The sequence below is a fragment of the Felis catus genome, chromosome A2 (assembly GCF_018350175.1).
Source record: "Felis catus isolate Fca126 chromosome A2, F.catus_Fca126_mat1.0, whole genome shotgun sequence".
Lineage (NCBI taxonomy): Eukaryota > Metazoa > Chordata > Mammalia > Carnivora > Felidae > Felis > Felis catus.
The window spans coordinates 1,473,641-1,489,330 of NC_058369.1; the positions used below are offsets into that span (position 1 = coordinate 1,473,641).

The window sequence follows — 15,690 nt, forward strand, 5'->3', positions numbered from 1 at the left end:
AATCAATTTCTGCCTCAGTACCTGAATACCGCGGGCGGTGACCAAGATCTGACAGCAAGCCAGCCTTTTCGTGCCAGATGAGATCTGGGAGGATGTTCTGACCCGGCCTCAGTGTTTGCAATCTTGGTGGAGGCAGGCGCCTGGGTCCCCTCCCCCACCACAGTCAGTGAGGCTGATGAACATGTTCCTCATCCCGGGCGCCCCTACCTCCCTGACAGCATGCAGAGGGAGCTGTCCCCCAGATCCAGACCCGAGAGGGTGAGTGACACCGCTCCCATATCCCCGCCACGGCGCTGGGAGGCCTTAGGATGCCCTGCCCCCTGCGGCTACTCTCCCTGGCTCTCCCTGGCCTGTCCTACCCCACCCCACACGTACCCCCTTTTCTCTCCAAGCTCCGCTCTTTTGCAAGGTGCTGCAACTTGTTTTTTAAGAGCCCCCGCCCCAGCTTTCCACCCACGAGGATTCCGAATTAGAAGAGTGCTTTGGCCAGCAAGGGCACAAAACCTGTCAATGAAGAAGGGACCCTCCCCACCTGGGTGTTGGGTCTCTCCTCTCGAGGCTCCTGCTGGTTCCCTGTGGGCTGAAGAGGGCTGAATCTTATTCCCCAGACTCTGCCCCGGCACAAGACAGTCACCCATGGGGCTGAGGCTCAACTGTGACCTCTGTCACTTTCTGGCCTCAGGCATGGGGAGTAAACACCATGTGACCCAGTGACCAGTGGCAGGTCTGGATTCCGGACTCTTGGCCCAGAATCACTCGTCAGTGCAAAACACTGGAGAGCCATCAAGAGACCAAAAAAAAAAAAAAAAAGGAAGAAAAAAGATTTCAAAGCTCAGGGGCTCTTCTGGCGTCAAGAAAACAGGACCTTCGTTAGAACAAAGATACTAACCCTACAAATAGAATATTGAAGCAGCACCCCAGGGTGGGTGGGAGGGAGCCCTCACAACCAAAGCATGCGTCTCTGCATAACAATGGAAAACGATTAGAAAGTTCACGATCAGCAATCCACCTGCTTTTAATTTTCACTGGGAGCTGCAACTCTAAACGAAGTCATGGCTTAAATATTCTTTCCCAGGAAAATTCTTTGGTTGGCCCACTACATGCAATCCTTAACAGTTTAGAGGGAGTCTTGATGACGCATGGGGGGAAGCTGTAAATTGGACATTGTTTTCCTTGGGAGTTACTGTATAACAGACAGTGCGATGGGCGTGGAAGGGAATTCGGAGACACACAGGGGTTCAGCGAACGTGCTCTGGAGAGTGAGCTCCTGCTGGTCTGGCAATCATTCAAGGTCCCTTTGGGGAAAAGTTTGTGGCTCTAACCCAAATGGACACAGTAGAATGAAATTAAAACGAGAGGCAGGAATTGTGAAGACAAAAACCAAATAGGAGCGGCTTCAATGCTACGTAACGCTTCGTTCGGAGCCTCTATGTAAATGTGCCGGAAACCCAAGACCATGAAACAAAGCAGGACCTGCAAACATCAGCATTTTCCCTGATAAGTCCCAGAGTTAGCTCGCAGAGAGTGCGCTCCTGCATTTAAGCGCGGGGAGTGGCACTTCTGCCCGCGGCGGGTCTGGTGCACGAGTCAAACGATGAGTTTCCCCGCGGGGACGCCCCGCATCCGAGCTCCCGAGGGTAAGGCTCCGTCCGAGTCCGCCAAATGCGTCTCTAACCCTGAAGCTTCGCTTTCTAATTGCAGCCGTCTTAAAACGTGAAACACGAAAGCAGAAAACCCTCGTTAGGCCCGATCCTTTCGGGGTGATTCCTGCAGGTAATCCTGCCCGGAGGGGGGGGGGTGGCTCTGGGACCCCTCCCGCAAATACCGGGGGCCTCTATCGTCGCCCCGTGCCGGCCGGGGGAGGGGCCCCGCTGAGGGAAGGGACGAGGAACGGGGAACCAGGGCGGAGACGCAGCCTCCCGCCTCCCGAAGTCGCACTGAGCGAGGTGCCCCGCCCCCAGGCCCAGCTGACGCGAGCGGGGGGGACGCGCAATGCGTTCTCTGGGCCACGGCGCCCCGCCCCCCGAGAGCCCGCAGAGCGTCGTCAGCAGCGGGGGCAGGGCCCAAGGCGGCCCCGCCCCAACCCCGGCCTCCCGCCAATCAGACGCCGAGAGGGGCGGGCACGCCTGCGTTTCCGGGGGCCCCCGTGGCCCCGCCCCCTCGCGCGGCCGCGCTCCGGACGGCGAGGGGGCGTGGCCCGGACACAGCGCCTATAAAGGCGGGCGGCGGCGGCGGCGCCATTTTGCGAACGGCGAGCAGCGGCGGCGGCGCGGAGAAGCGCAGCGGAGGTTTTCTGGTTTCGGACCCCAGCGGCCGGATGGTGAAATCCTCCCTGCAGCGGATCCTCAACAGCCACTGCTTCGCCAGAGAGAAGGAGGGGGATAAACCCAGCGCCACCGTCCACGCCAGCCGCACCATGCCGCTCCTCAGCCTGCACAGCCGCGGCGGCCGCAGCAGCGAGAGGTGAGCGCCCCGCCCCCGCCCGAAGCTTCCAGAAGCGCGGCCGCGCAGGCCCGCGGGGCGCCGGCCACGGAAGTCCGGGGAGCCCGAGGTCCGCCCCTTTGTCGAGGCCATAATCGCGGCGGGGGCGGGGCGGGTGCCCACTGTCCTCCCCACCCCCCCCCCCACTCCCGGCGGCCCCTAGGCGTCCCCGGGGCCCGGCGGCGATCGGATTTGGGGGGCGCGAGAGTCCCTGGGACGCGGGGCGCTGTGCGCTGATCTGGGGGGCGGGCGCGGTGTCAGGGGCCGGGGGGGGGGGCGGGTCGGGGGCGGGCTGGCCCGAGGCCGAGTCAGGCCCGCGCGAGTGCGTGCTGTGCGGGCGCGGCCGGCTGTCGTTGACCGCGGGACCCCTCCCCCCTCGCCGCCGCCGCGCGGCTGCCCTCGAGACACCCCCACCCCCGGGACCCCGCCACGTAGACGGCCGCGGTTCGGGTGGCCCCGGATGGGAGCCGCGCAAGATGGAGGCGACCACGGAGCCTGTTTACGCCGCGCAGCAAATGGCTGCTGGCGCTCGGGCTGCGCCGATTGTGAAAATCTCCCTCGGGGCCGAGGGCCGCGGCGGCGAGATGACGCAACCCCGGGGCCGGCGGGGGTGGGGGGGGGTGGGGGCGCCCCGCTGGCCGCCCGGCCGCCCGGGGTGCCGCCCGGACCCCACGAGCCCGGCGGGGCCGGCCGACGACGGAGGGAGAAGGGGAAGTGGAGCGGGTTGGGGAAGAAACGGGAAGTGGCGGCGGAGGCCGAGTCCGGGTCTGAGGCCCTCGGGGGGGTGGGGGACGGGGGATGGGAGCCGGGCGGCGGCGGCGGGGTCGCCGTGCCGGCGCCGCCCTGACAGGCGGAAGTGGCGCCGGTGTCACCGCGGCCCGGCTCACCGGCGCCGTGGGCTGCAGTTCCAGGGCCTCCGTCACCGCTTCTAACTGCTGTAGTAACCTGGGTCCAGGGCCTCGGTGGTGCTCCTGATGTCCCTCACCCACCCCTGAAGATCCCAGGTGGGCGAGGGAATAGTCAGAGGGATCACAATCTTTCAGCTAATTTATTTTACTCCGTGAGTATGCTCGCGCCGGCGGGGGGCGGGGGGGGGGCGCACCTGCTTCCCCGCGCGGTGCCTGCTGGGAGCCAAGGTCCCCGAGCCACTTGCCCCTTCCCCCAACCGCGTCCAGATGTCCGCGCGCCCCCGGGGGGGGGGGGGTGGGGGGGACGGCGGTGGGGGGGGCCCTTCTCCGGGTTGGCTGCAGCGCAGATACCAGGTGCGGACTTGGGGCGCCCGGCAGGATAATCGGCTGAATGTAACAGAGGAACTAACGTCTAACAACAAGACGAGGGTCCTGAACGTCCAGACCAGGCTCACGGGCTCCAAGCACATCGACTGGAGAGCGGTGCTGAGTGGCGGCTGCCTCTACATCGAGATCCCAGGCGGGGCCCTGCCCGAGGGGAGCAAAGACAGGTAGGGGCCCCGGGCTGCCTGGGGCTGTGCCCCCGGGGTGGGGGGGGGGGGAGGGGGGGCGGGGGCGTGGCCAGCGGGCTCACGCGGGCCCTTCAGCTTCGCAGTTCTTCTGGAGTTCGCGGAGGAGCAGCTGCACGCCGCCCACGTCTTCATTTGCTTCCACAAGAACCGCGATGACAGAGGTGGGGGTCCTCCCGGGGGGGCGACTGGGTCTGCAGAGGTGATGGGAGAGGGTGTCGTGGCCGCCAAGCACCGGAGCCTCCGGGCGTCTGGTGATGGGCGCGCGGCCCCAGGGCGGCCGGGTCTCTGACGGTGTCTCCCCTGCAGCTGCCTTGCTCCGGACCTTCAGCTTTTTGGGCTTTGAGATTGTGAGACCGGGGCATCCCCTTGTCCCCAAGAGACCCGACGCTTGCTTCATGGCCTACACGTTTGAGAGAGAGTCTTCGGGGGAGGAGGAGTAGTGGCAGCACCGCCCGCCGCCCTGGCGCTCTGCCGCGGGAGCCCTCGGAGCCTTCGCTGCGGTCCCTTTGCGTGTTTTGCTTTGCGTGGCCGGCGTGACCGACTGCTTCGCCGAGGGCGCGGGCGGCAGGGTGCTCGCCTCTGCTGGGCGTGTCCGCATGTTGTGATTGTGCAAATAAATGCTCACTCCAAATTAGCAGTATATTTCCTGAAGTTTAATATTGTGTTTGTGATACTGAAGTATTTGCTTTAATTCTAAATAAAAGTTTATATTTTACTTTTTTATTGCTGGTTTAAGATGATTCCAATTGTCCCTGTACTTGGAGAAGGAGTTTATTTGAAGGCTTTTGGGAATCTTCGGTCTCTGGTCTTGAGAAGACAGGTGGAAAACCTGAATAAAAGTGATGACACCTACAAGACCCGTGTTGGCTCCGTGGTGTTCAGCCGGCCACCGTCCCCACCGCCCGCGACTTGGGGCGGCGGGCGTAGTGTGTCCTGAGCTGAGTTGAGTGACCCTTGTGCCGGGGGGCTGGGGGGAAGCCCAGGCTGAGGTCTCGCCCTCCGGGCTATGGCCGGGTTCCTGTGGGCTGGGAGGCCCTTCCGGGCCCTGCTTGGGCCGGCTCTGAACCCCACGCTTTCTCGGTCCTTCCCAGCAGCCCCACCCTTGAACCTTAGGTGCCCTCTGCCGCGATGCTGGCTGGCCCTGAAGTTTCCCTTCTGCCTGAGGCTGGGCTTGTTCTGGTGGCTTGGGGTGCGGCCCCGGTGAGGTGTGGGGCCGGGGCTCCCAGGTCGGCCCCCAGGGGACCGTCCAGGCTAAGGTGTTGGGGAGTGTCTGGGACGTGGCCCCACCTTAGCACCGGTGCGGACCCCGAGTGCACCAGTACCCCTTGGAGAGGGCCCTGCCGTGCTGTGCTGTGCTGTGCTGTGCTGTGCTGGGGCGGGACTGCGGCCTGCCCGGTCCTGGCAGGTGGGGGTGGGGGGCAAAGGTGGGGAAGCCGGAGGGGCCAGCAGTAGGCGGGCTAGGGGGAGGGGCCCTGAGGCATTAGATCGGCGGGACCGCAGTGCCACCTGCTGGCTGCGTCTGGGAGCATGGCCCAGGGATTGACATCCAGGCCTTGGCTGGGAGACAGGCTGGGAAAGGGGGGCATCTTTTACGGAGCAGGAAAGGTACTTGGAGGGACTGGAGTGTCTCTGGGGCTGGAGAGGGATGTTCAGCTACCTGAGCGTGCAGCCGGTCTTCAGAGGCGTGAAGGGACAAAGCTGGACAACACTCCAGTGCGGGGAGTGCGAGTGTGGACAAGGGGCTCGAGCTGCGGTACTGAACGAAGGATGAGTAGGAGTCAAGCACAGGCCTTGAGGGGAGAACGATCCAGGGGAGGAAACAATCTGGGCAAGGTCTGGTGGCCAGAAGGCTCCGAGGATAGGCAATGTGGCAGGAGGGGTTGGCCAAAGAGAGCTTGTGGAATGTTGGAAGGAGCCCCGCTGTATTCTGAGGGTATTAGGGAGCCATGGGAGATGTTTGAGCGGGAGAAGACCCTGGTCATACCGGGGGATTAGCCGTGGTGGGGGAAGGGAAGTGAGGGGCATGACTGGAGTCCCCAGGCAAGGGCAGTGGGACCCCTCGGGGCTTCTGGGTTCATTTTTCAGAGCTACTCTGTGCTTTTCCTTAGGTTCCCTGATGAGTCTTCTTGCCAGGTGATTGCATCATCCTATGCTATTAATTAAACACCTACTATGGGGGCGCCTGGGTGGCGCAGTCGGTTAAGCGTCCGACTTTGGCTCAGGTCATGATCTCGCGGTCCATGAGTTCGAGCCCCGCGTCGGGCTCTGTGCTGACCGCTCAGAGCCTGGAGCCTGTTTCCGATTCTGTGTCTCCCTCTCTCTGCCCCTCCCCCGTTCATGCTCTGTCTCTCTCTGTCCCAAAAATAAATAAACGTTAAAAAAAATTAAAAACACCTACTGTGTGTTAAGCCTGGCTTTCTGCCCTCAGGGTGCTCCCAGCCTGATGGGTGAAGTTCTTAGGTGACAGATAATGACATAAATACTTGCAGGTGGCGACAGGTGCTCTGGGAGGAGGTGGGAGCAGAGTGAGAGGCGAAGGTGGGCCCAGGAGGGGCAACTTTGTTTGGAGCAGGTGAGATTTGGACGGTCTGGCAGAGGGAACAGCCCATGGAAAGGCTTGGTGGCTGGACAAAATTTAATTTCACGGAGCACCAGGGAGGGGGCCACGGCGGGTGCAGAGAGTGGCAGGGTGGCATTGGGGCAGGTGAGTTCAGACTCCTCTGGGGGGCGCTCTGCCGGCTGGGCTGGTGTCTCAGGTTCTGGGGAGCTTTCCCTCCCCCCTGGAGACCCCAAGCCATTCTTTTTTTTTTTTTAAGCCATTCTTGACAAGGACGTTCACGCTCAGGATCACTGGCCATCCTCAGCACAAGGGGGTGCTCCAGGGCCAGAGATGCCTCTGCTACCGGCGTCGGAGGGACTGTGGGCACCTTCTCATGAAGACAGTGACCATCAGACTCCAGCACTACAAGGGCATCCTCCTCGCCTCTGCCGGGAGGTGGGCGGAGGGGTCCCACCCTCTCACAGAGACGGTTGATAGGGAGTGTTCAACGCTAGGGGAGGGCTGGGCCGTCCAGCATCAGGAAGCTTCGGGAGGCGCCGGCCATTAGCCCCCTGCCTTCCTGGGGACGACTTGGGCCTAAGTCCCCAGCACGGCAGGGGGCAGGCACCCCAGAAGAGGCGTCCACATTCCCTCACAGTCGCCTGGCCTTCCGGCCCAGGTCCCCTGTGTGCCTGCCACCCCCCCCCCCCCCCCCCCGGAACAGACAGGCACGCGGCCCTTGGAGGCGTCAGTCCCACAGCAGTGCCAGGGCGTGGCTCAGCGAGGCCTCGGTGGCCTCGGCCAGGTACTCACAGCACAGCCAGTCCTCCAGGCCGGGCAGTTCCCCACCCGAGGCCCGCTCGGCCAGGTGCAGGACCAGCAGCGCGCGGCGCACCTGCAGCCAGGGCCCCAGCAGCGCCCCCTGGCGGTGCAGCTCGGGCCCGGGCCCCCAGAGCAGCGCCTGCAGCGCGCCGCGCGTCTGGGCCGCCGAGGGCCGGGAGCGGGCCAGCCGGGCCGCCAGAGTCTCCAGGCCGTGGGCCAAGGGCGTGGCTGAGGGCGCGGCGAGGCCGAGGAGCGTGCGGAGCAGGCGGCCCAGCTGCGGCGCGTGGGCGCCCGGGGCTCCCGGCGGCTGCGGGTGGACGCGGCCGAAGTCGGCCAGCAGCAGGCGCGGGGGCCCGGCGGCCGCACAGCCCCGGGGCGCCGCCAGCAGCAGGTTCTCCGGCCGCAGCTCCGCCAGGGCCGCGCCGCGCGCCTCCAGCTGCTCCAGGGCCGCGCTCAGCTGCAGCAGGAGCAGGGCCGCCGCCCAGGCCAACTCCGCCGGCCGCCGCCGCGTGCCCACCTCTGCCAGCCACTGGGTCAGCGTGCGCTCCGGCACCTCGGCCGCCAGCACCACGGGGCCCGTCCAGGGCACCCCGGGCAGTGCGCCCTCGGGCACCAGGCCGCACAGCCCCTGGAGGTTGAAGTGTGGGGGCAGTGAGGCCTGCAGCTCCAGGCCCCACGGGCGAGGCTCCTCCGCTCCCGACTTGGACACCTGCGGGGGCAAAGGGGGGCCGTCAGGGCCTGACCGCCTAGACCCCCCGGACGAGCGCCTCCACCTGCCCGCCCCGCCCCCGCTGCGGTTTCCGGTGGCGGAGGTGGGTTGCCTGGCCTCCGGAAGCAGGGGTTCAATGTGAATTGGGATGTTCGTGGCCCACGTGATTTTAGGGAGCGCGAGGCTAAGGAGGGTGGTGTTTAGGGGTCAGGCTGTGCGGCCTGCCAAAGGCGCCGGTTCTTACCGCTCCGGGCAAGGGCAGGGGCAGGGGGAGGGGCGGCGAAGCGCCAGGGCTGGGCCTGCAGTAGAATCGCAACTGCGGCCACGGTATAATTAACACTTTCCAGAAGCCTCATTTTTAAAAAGCGATAGGAGATGTGAACGTAATGTTCACAGTAGTTTTTATTTGACCGGATATATCCAAGATGTTACCACGGGCCGGTCATCAACATCAAATCTAGGAACGAGGGGTTTTACATGACAGTAATTTTTAGATACTAAGCCTTGGAGATCTGGTGTATGGTTGGCCCTCAGAGCACATCCCGGGCCGGACCAGCCCCGTTTCAAGTGCTCATAAGTCCTACGTGGCCGGTGGCTGCAGGACCAGCCAGCACACGGCTCTTTCTAGCAGGTCAGGAGAGCATCAGCTCTGGGAATGAGATTCGAATCGCCAGGGGAGGGTTTGTTTGTGGATCCAGGATCCAACCGTCAACTGAACACACAGCCAGCGAGAACCTTCTCCCCACGACGCTCCAGTCTGTAAAAATTACGGGCCTGCACTAGCACGTTTTGTCAAATGGGTGAGGTTCCCTGGTGGTGTGGTTTAACAGGAATCTTGTTTGTTTTTTGTTTTTTGTTTTTTTTTTTTCCTGAGTGGCGCATAAAAGACAGACGCGCCCTTAGGACAAATATGGTGATACTCGCATCACCCAGGAGTCCGGGACTCCCCGCAAATGCTCAAGGCACAAAGGAAATGCTCCATACGTTTGGGCAGCTCCTGACGAGGATTATTCAGTGCGGTGAACACAGCAGCTTTCTAGCGGCAGGGTTCGTCCGAGACTGGTTACAATGCAGATTCCTAGGCTCCTGAGGGGCATGGGGGGGGGCGGGCGGCAGACAAGACCCCCAGCCATTTGCATGTCAGCGGCCCCACGCTTGAGAAACGTGGCGCTGAGGGCTGTGTTAGGCCATGCTCGCTGCAGACTAGGCAGCTGAGCCCCCGCCGTGCGTGTCCTGGGTTGTGCCCAAGATGGAAAACTGGAAACTTCGGAGGAGGTGGGGTGGGGGCAGGGCTCACCTTGGCCGCCAGGAGGTGCCACAACTCGTCGCCCACCCGCACCATGCGGTAGTAGAGGGCGTCCCCACTCTCCACGTAGGGCGAGCTGTCCAGGAGGCGGAAGTCGTGGCCGGGGCGGCAGGGGCCCGGGTGGCCCCCCAGGAGCCGGGCCTCGAGCCGGGAGTGCACAGTGCGGAGACCCTCCAGCTGCCGGGCCTCCAGGACGGCGCGCGTGGCCTCGGGGCAATCCAGGTCGTGCCAGGAGAGGCCCAGTGAGGTGTCGAGGGAGCTGAAGGGCGGCTCTGCAAGGGGACAGGCTGGCCGAGCTTGGCCGTCATCCGCCTGGCGCTCGTCCACACTGTGGGACCCCAGAAAGGGCCTCCGGGGCTGCCTTTCCGGAGCAGGGCTGGGGCTGGGGGCCCCGTGGCTGGGCAGAGACTGGGTCCTGGACAGGGTCTTCTTGGGCAGGGGTGGGGGCAGGGGCTGCGGGTCAGCCGAGGGGGGCCCAGATTTCCGGGGGGGCCGGCAGGCCTTGGAGGGCAGCAGGTGGGCGCGGACCTCACCTGGGGGGAGGGAGGGGGGGCGGGGAGGGGGTGAGGCCTCGCCGAGTCTGGGGCCTCGGGAACCTGACTCCACCCCTCAGCCTCGACTGCCTCAACAGCGCCCAGCGGCCCGGTGCCCTGTGGGGGTACGAACGCCACCCCCCGTTTACAAAGGAGGAAACCGAGGCCCAGAGGAGTGACAGATCAGTGGTCGAGAAGTGTCCAGCCCACAGCAGGTGGTCCCCTTTGCCGCATGGCTCTGGCCAGATGACCCCCCCGTCCCCCCCCCACGCCCCCCCCCCCCGTGAATTCCAGCTTCCTCATTTTTACAAGCTGATGATCCCAGCCTTTTCTTAACAAAGTTTTATGAAAGATGTGCAAACAACCACTCTGAGTGAGCTCAGCCGCCATCGGGCAGGGGGCTCCCTCGAGGGTGACGAGAGACTCAGCCCTTCAGCTCAGCGACCCGCCCCTGCCAGCCCGTGTCCCCCAGCCAGGGCCCCAGGGTGGCTCACCGAGGTTGCCGTAGGTAGGCTGAGTCGGCCAGGTGGGGGCGTCAGGTGCGGGGGTCTCTGTGGGCGGCGGGGGGCTGCTCATGCTGAAGGTCAGAGTTGGGGGCGTGCGTGGGCGGGAGGAGGACTCCAGGGGGCGTGCGCGGGCGGGCCCATGCGGGAGTCAGGAGGGCTCCATGGCGTTGGTGGGGGTGCAGGGACCCAGGCAAGAGGGGCGGTCTTGGTCTTCTTGCCTGGCCTTGACCTGCTGTGTGGCTCTCTCTGGGAGGGTTTGTCGCCCTCTCTGGACTCCTGTCCTCATGGGGCAGGCAGGAATGTCACCCATCAACTTTTCAGGGCAGGGGGAAGGACCCTGTGCCTCTGTGACACGGACAGAAAAGAATGTCCAGCTTCGAATGCGGGCCATTGGTGGTGGGGGGGACCGTAGCCAGGGACCCGCTCGGGCTTCCGTCCCAGAGCTCAGCTCCTCTAGCCCCCTCGAGCCAGGCAGTGGGCAGCGGCTGCCCCCCCCCCCAGATTCCTGGTCACCCGAACCTCTGCAAGGTGCAGCATCTGCCCCCTCCCTGCCGAGCACCCCTCCAGGAGCCCCTACCTGCAGAACTGGAGTGACCAGGGGCAGGGGGTGGGCCTTGGGGACAGACTCCGGGCAGCTGCCACCCCGGCCTGCCGGGACAGTGTGCCTGCGGCCGCTGTGGTCCGGAAGTGCCGTGCAACTGTCAGACCGCAGGCCGGTGTGGGGGCCTCTGTGCCACTTCCCCAGCCTGGCGCCCCGCCCGCCCTCCCAGGACACCTCCCTCAAGGGTGGGGAGGGCATTCCAGGCAGAGGGCGCCGCCTGGGCCAGGAAGGGGGGCCCCAGGGCTGCGAGCAGGGGGGGTGACATGGGCAAGGTCCAAGGGGTCACCCCAGGGGGCCGGCGGCCAGGCAAGTTAGGCTCCCTGCCTTCGGGAGGGCAGAGAGCCCCGGCAGCGCTGGGGCAGCGAGAAACACCACCGACATCAGGGTGGCTCTTTCCTCTCCCTCTGCTTTCACTGTGCCTCGTGCAGGGCGGCTGAGAAGCCCCCAGCGCACCAGCCCCCCACCCGTCCCAGCTCCACGGAACCCGGCTCTGTTCTGACTCGCTGTGTGACGTTGGGCAAATCGCCACCCCTCTCTGTTCCGGGGAATAAAGAAGAGCAGTTCCCTTGTGCTGCCTCACGACAGTCACACCAGCTGGATTCTTCCTTAAAAAACAAAGGGGCGTCTGGGTGGCCCAGGAGGTTAAGCGTCCGACTTCGGCTCAGGTCGTGATCTCGCGGTTCGTGGGTTCGAGCCCCGCGTCGGGCTCCTCCCCCACTCATGCTCTGTCTCTCTCTGCCTCAAACGTAAACAAACATTTTTAAAAACTTTTAAAAGCCGGAATCATCTCACTCCCCACCGGAAGCAGATGAAGCCGCTCCGTGAACCCCTTCCTCGCGGGTCCCCTGCCACACCCAGCTGCGATTTGGGTGGGCTTCGACACCGGCGGCGGGAGGCGGGGTGCGGGCTCCAGGAACCTCGGGGCCGGATGCCACGAATCCTGGGCTGTCCCAGCTGGGACCAGCGGGGCTGAGCAGGCGGCCTCCTCACTGCCCAAACCCTGATCGCGGGTTCTCGTCCTTCCCTTCACGAGACCCTGGGGGCCAGCAGCCAGGTCACGGCTCTGAGCCACGACGACAGGGGGGAGGGGGGCCGTGCCACACTCTCCCCTCAGGCGCAGGATTTAAGGCGAGGCCAAAACAACCCCGCGCGGCAATCCGGAGAAATAACATTTTGCCGTCATGTTTACGAAGCCTCGTTGGCTCTGGCCACGGGCTGGCGGTCTGTTTTCGTGAATGAAGTTTTATTAAGAGCCGGGGCCGGGCGGGGTCCTGCCAGGGCGGATCTCGTTTTTATCTAAAAGATGACTGTTTCGGTCACTGTGCATACGGGACATGAGCTAATTTTGTTTATGGAATGTTGGTCCTGATGAGTGTTCTGGGCGCCCCTTAGATGCGGTGCCCGAGGTGAGCGGTTCACCCACCCCGCCCCGGTCCCAGCCCTGCTGTGACAGCCGTGTGGCCAGGCCGGGGGGTGGCGTGGGGGAGGGGCGAGCAGATGGCCAGCCTGGGACAGGGGTGAGATCTCCAGGGGCTTCTCCACCAGGACGGGGCAGGGTGACAAGCAGGTGACGCGTGGGGATCCCCTGCCTGCCTCGAGCCGGCCTGTGCCCGCAGTGCCCCCCCCCCGACCCTCCGCGGGAGGGGGGAGCACAGGGCCTACTGCCGGCACCCCCCTGATCAGGCCCCACTGGGCAGGCCTCCCCCGAGGCTCGGGAACGGGGACCGCTTGCCTCGGCTCCCCCCGAAAACGGGCCATCCGCCTGTGAGTCGTCCCGTGCCCGCCCCCGCCGGCCGCTCGGCCTCCGTGTCGGGCCCTCTGGGGACTGTCATCTTCCGTCTGACAAGCAGTCACCGGGTCCTGCGGGAGCCGAAGCCAGGCTCTGCGCGTCTGGCGTGGCCCCGCGTGGCCGTGGGATGCTAAGTGCTCACGATTTCACGTGACGCTGGCCTTCCCGAGAAAAACGCTCTCGTGTTTGCGGTGGGCAGGGTCACGGCCCCCCAGGATGTCCAGGCCCAGATGTCCGGACCCTATGAACCTGCTATGTGTCGTGGCGGGGAAACTGAGGCTGCAGGTGCGACTGAGGCTCTGCTTGTGCGACGAGGGGGTGATGACCCTGGGTTCCTGGGGGCCCAGCGTCCTCACAGGTCCTCACAAGAGGGAGGCAGAGAGACGGGGCGGACCCCGTGCTGCTGGCTGTGAGGGTGGAGGAGGGGCCGACGGCCAAGGATGCGGTGCCGGAAAAGGGGGGAGACGGGGCCCCGGGGGGAGCCGGCCCTGCTGACTCATGTTACAGGTTTGAGCTCCAGGACTAATGAGTCTCAGTTGTTTGAAGCCACTAAGTTTTGTCACGAGGGGTCACAGCTCCGGGACTCCCCGGAGAGGGTGCGGGCTGGAGGAAACTGCCCTCCTTCCTAACTCCATCTGGGAGGGGAAATCGAGACGGGGATGTTCAGCGTCCCTGCCCCGGGCCCACGTGTGCTACCTGGACCCGTGTCCTGTGTTTTGGGGGACCCCACGGACACCCTCTGAGGGGCCCCTCCTCGGTTTCCAGCCACCAACAGGCCGGGTCCTCTTTAGCCGGGCCTAGGCTGCCCCAGGAAGGAGGACCCCTCAGCCACGCCCCTGGAATAAGTCGGGATTCAGGAAATCGTGGGCCTTGAACCCGGTTCAAGGGGAAGGGAGGCTCTGAGGGAGGGTCCCGTGGCCCAGCACCCTCGCCTCCCAGCTCCTTTTTTAAAAAAAAAAAAAAATTTTTAACGTTTATTTATTTTTGAGACAGAGACAGAGCATGAACGGGGGAGGGGCAGAGAGAGAGGGAGACACAGAACCGGAAGCAGGCTCCAGGCTCTGAGCCATCAGCCCAGAGCCCGACGCGGGGCTCGAACTCACGGACCGCGAGATCGTGACCCGGGCTGAAGTCAGACGCTTAACCGACTGAGCCACCCAGGCGCCCCTGTTTTTTTAACGTGTATTTTACTTTGGAAAGATGGAGACAGAATGTGAGCAGGGGAGGGGTGGAGGGAGAGGGAGGCACAGGATCCAAAGCAGGCTCCAGGCTCTGAGCCATCAGCCCAGAGCCCGACGCCGGGCTCGAACTCACGGACCGCGAGATCGTCACCCGGGCTGAAGTCAGACGCTTAACTGACTGAGCCACCCAGGCGCCCCTCCCGGCTCCTTTTAAATCAGGCATGGTGGGGGGGGGGCGCATCCCACAGCCCTGACATGTCCCCAGCTTCAAATGGGGAACTGAGACCCGGAGTGACACCGAGTGGCATTTGAGAACTGCCCCTGGCCACCTCGCCCAGGTCAGAGTCTGCTGACCACTCTGACTCGGCCTACCTCTTTCCAGAAAGAGCGCAGGCTCTCGGGAGCTGAGTTTCCAGCTCAGACGGGCTCTGGGCCCGAGTTTCCCCACTCTGCATTGCGGATAAAGCTGCCTGCTCTCGGAGGCGCCTGGCTGGCTCCGTCGGAAGGGCCTGTGGCTCTTGATTTCGGGGTCGTGGGTTCGAGCCCCACCTTGAACATAACATACTTAAATAAATAAGTCTTAAAAAAAAAAAGCTGCCTGCTTTCTCTCAGAGGCCTCAGAAGCAGGGAAACTGATGGGACCCCTTAGAAGAGAGACAACCCCCACCCCCACCCCCGGCCTGGAGGAAGCTGCCAGCTGTGAGGGCACAGCAGGAGTGCCCCACCTCCCCTTAGCTGGGGGCTCTGGGCAGATGCCCTCCATCCTCTGGCCCTCCCTGTGCCTCTCTGTAAAGTGAGGTCATGACAGGACCCGGCTCCCAGGGTGTCACCTGCATGGCAGGAGCTGGGGAACAGCACGCGGGAACAGCTCGGGCACTCCCGAAGTGCTACTGTAATGTCGTCTCAGCACGTGGAACAGCATGCGGAACAGCATGGGCGCTCCCGAAGTGCTACTGTAACGTCATCTCAGTAGGCCGCTGTCCCTCCACAAACACCTGTGGCTCAAGGCCAGCTCTGGGGCCAGCTCCGGGGCTGGAACGAGACAGTTCCCCCTGGGGACTCCAGAAGCCACTGCTTCCTGCCCTCACTCCTCCCATGAGAATTCAAAACAAAAAAACTGAGTCTGTTATTAAATCAGCTTCATTTTATTAGATTCCAACCAAATACAGCAGGAGGGGGCTGCGGGGCTAGGGGGCTGGGGGGTGCTGGGGGGCTGGGGGTCTTGGTTCCTGTTAGGATGGGGGGCTGGGGGGGTCTCGGTTCATGTTGGGATGGGGGTTGGGCAGAGGGGGTGGGAGATCCCACTTTGCTGACTTTCGCTCAAGTCCTAATGCTGCTGTGAGAACACACCCCTCCCATCTTTGATGATGGTAAAGGCACTTGGATGTCATTTTGAGGGGCCTTTGGGGCTGTTATGGCAACCAAGGTTAGGAGGATGTGAAGGGGGAAAACTAGTCAGTTCTGCCCAACTCGGGTGGGGTTTGGGGTCGCAGGACACCCCCTTTGGCCGTCACTGTGTCCGCCACGAGTGAGGTTGAGGCGGGGTCAGCGGCCCGTCACCCGGCCCCGCTGGCCCGTTTGCGGCCGTGGGAGAAGGACCGGGGCGTCCCGACGCTTCCAGCCACACAGCCCAGGGAGAACGGCCCGTACCCCCTTCCGAGTTCCGTGTGAATCCTTTGCCCAAAACCCCCAGCGTTCACCCAGCTTTGTCTCTGGCTCCTCTCGGAAAGATCTTGAAGGATC

The 15,690-nt window shown here is 64.0% G+C and overlaps 2 protein-coding genes across 4 annotated transcripts; one reads left to right on the top strand and one right to left on the bottom strand.

The window, feature by feature from the left end:
• Positions 1-2,221: 2,221 nt before the first annotated feature.
• On the top strand, positions 2,222-4,676 carry OAZ1 (ornithine decarboxylase antizyme 1). The gene is given in 6 exon segments (XM_023243386.2): positions 2,222-2,463; positions 3,387-3,453; positions 3,455-3,541; positions 3,768-3,940; positions 4,037-4,122; positions 4,268-4,676. Coding segments are annotated over 6 exon segments (693 nt in total). The 5' UTR covers positions 2,222-2,317; the 3' UTR covers positions 4,402-4,676.
• Positions 4,677-6,578: 1,902 nt separating this feature from the next.
• On the bottom strand, positions 6,579-11,126 carry PEAK3 (PEAK family member 3). Of its 3 annotated transcripts, none has more exons than XM_023243393.2 (4): positions 10,954-11,126; positions 10,365-10,652; positions 9,329-9,870; positions 6,579-8,031 (listed from the first exon to the last, which is right to left on the bottom strand). In XM_023243393.2, exons 2-4 carry the CDS (start codon positions 10,444-10,446, stop codon positions 7,249-7,251), a joined length of 1,407 nt encoding a protein of 468 aa, XP_023099161.1. In that variant the 5' UTR covers positions 10,447-10,652; positions 10,954-11,126; the 3' UTR covers positions 6,579-7,248. The 3 variants fall into 3 exon arrangements, with proteins under 3 accessions (XP_023099161.1, XP_023099160.1, XP_044899104.1); XM_023243392.2 differs by having other exon boundaries at positions 10,365-10,721; positions 10,954-11,119; XM_045043169.1 differs by lacking the exon at positions 10,954-11,126 and having other exon boundaries at positions 10,365-10,938.
• Positions 11,127-15,690: the final 4,564 nt, after the last annotated feature.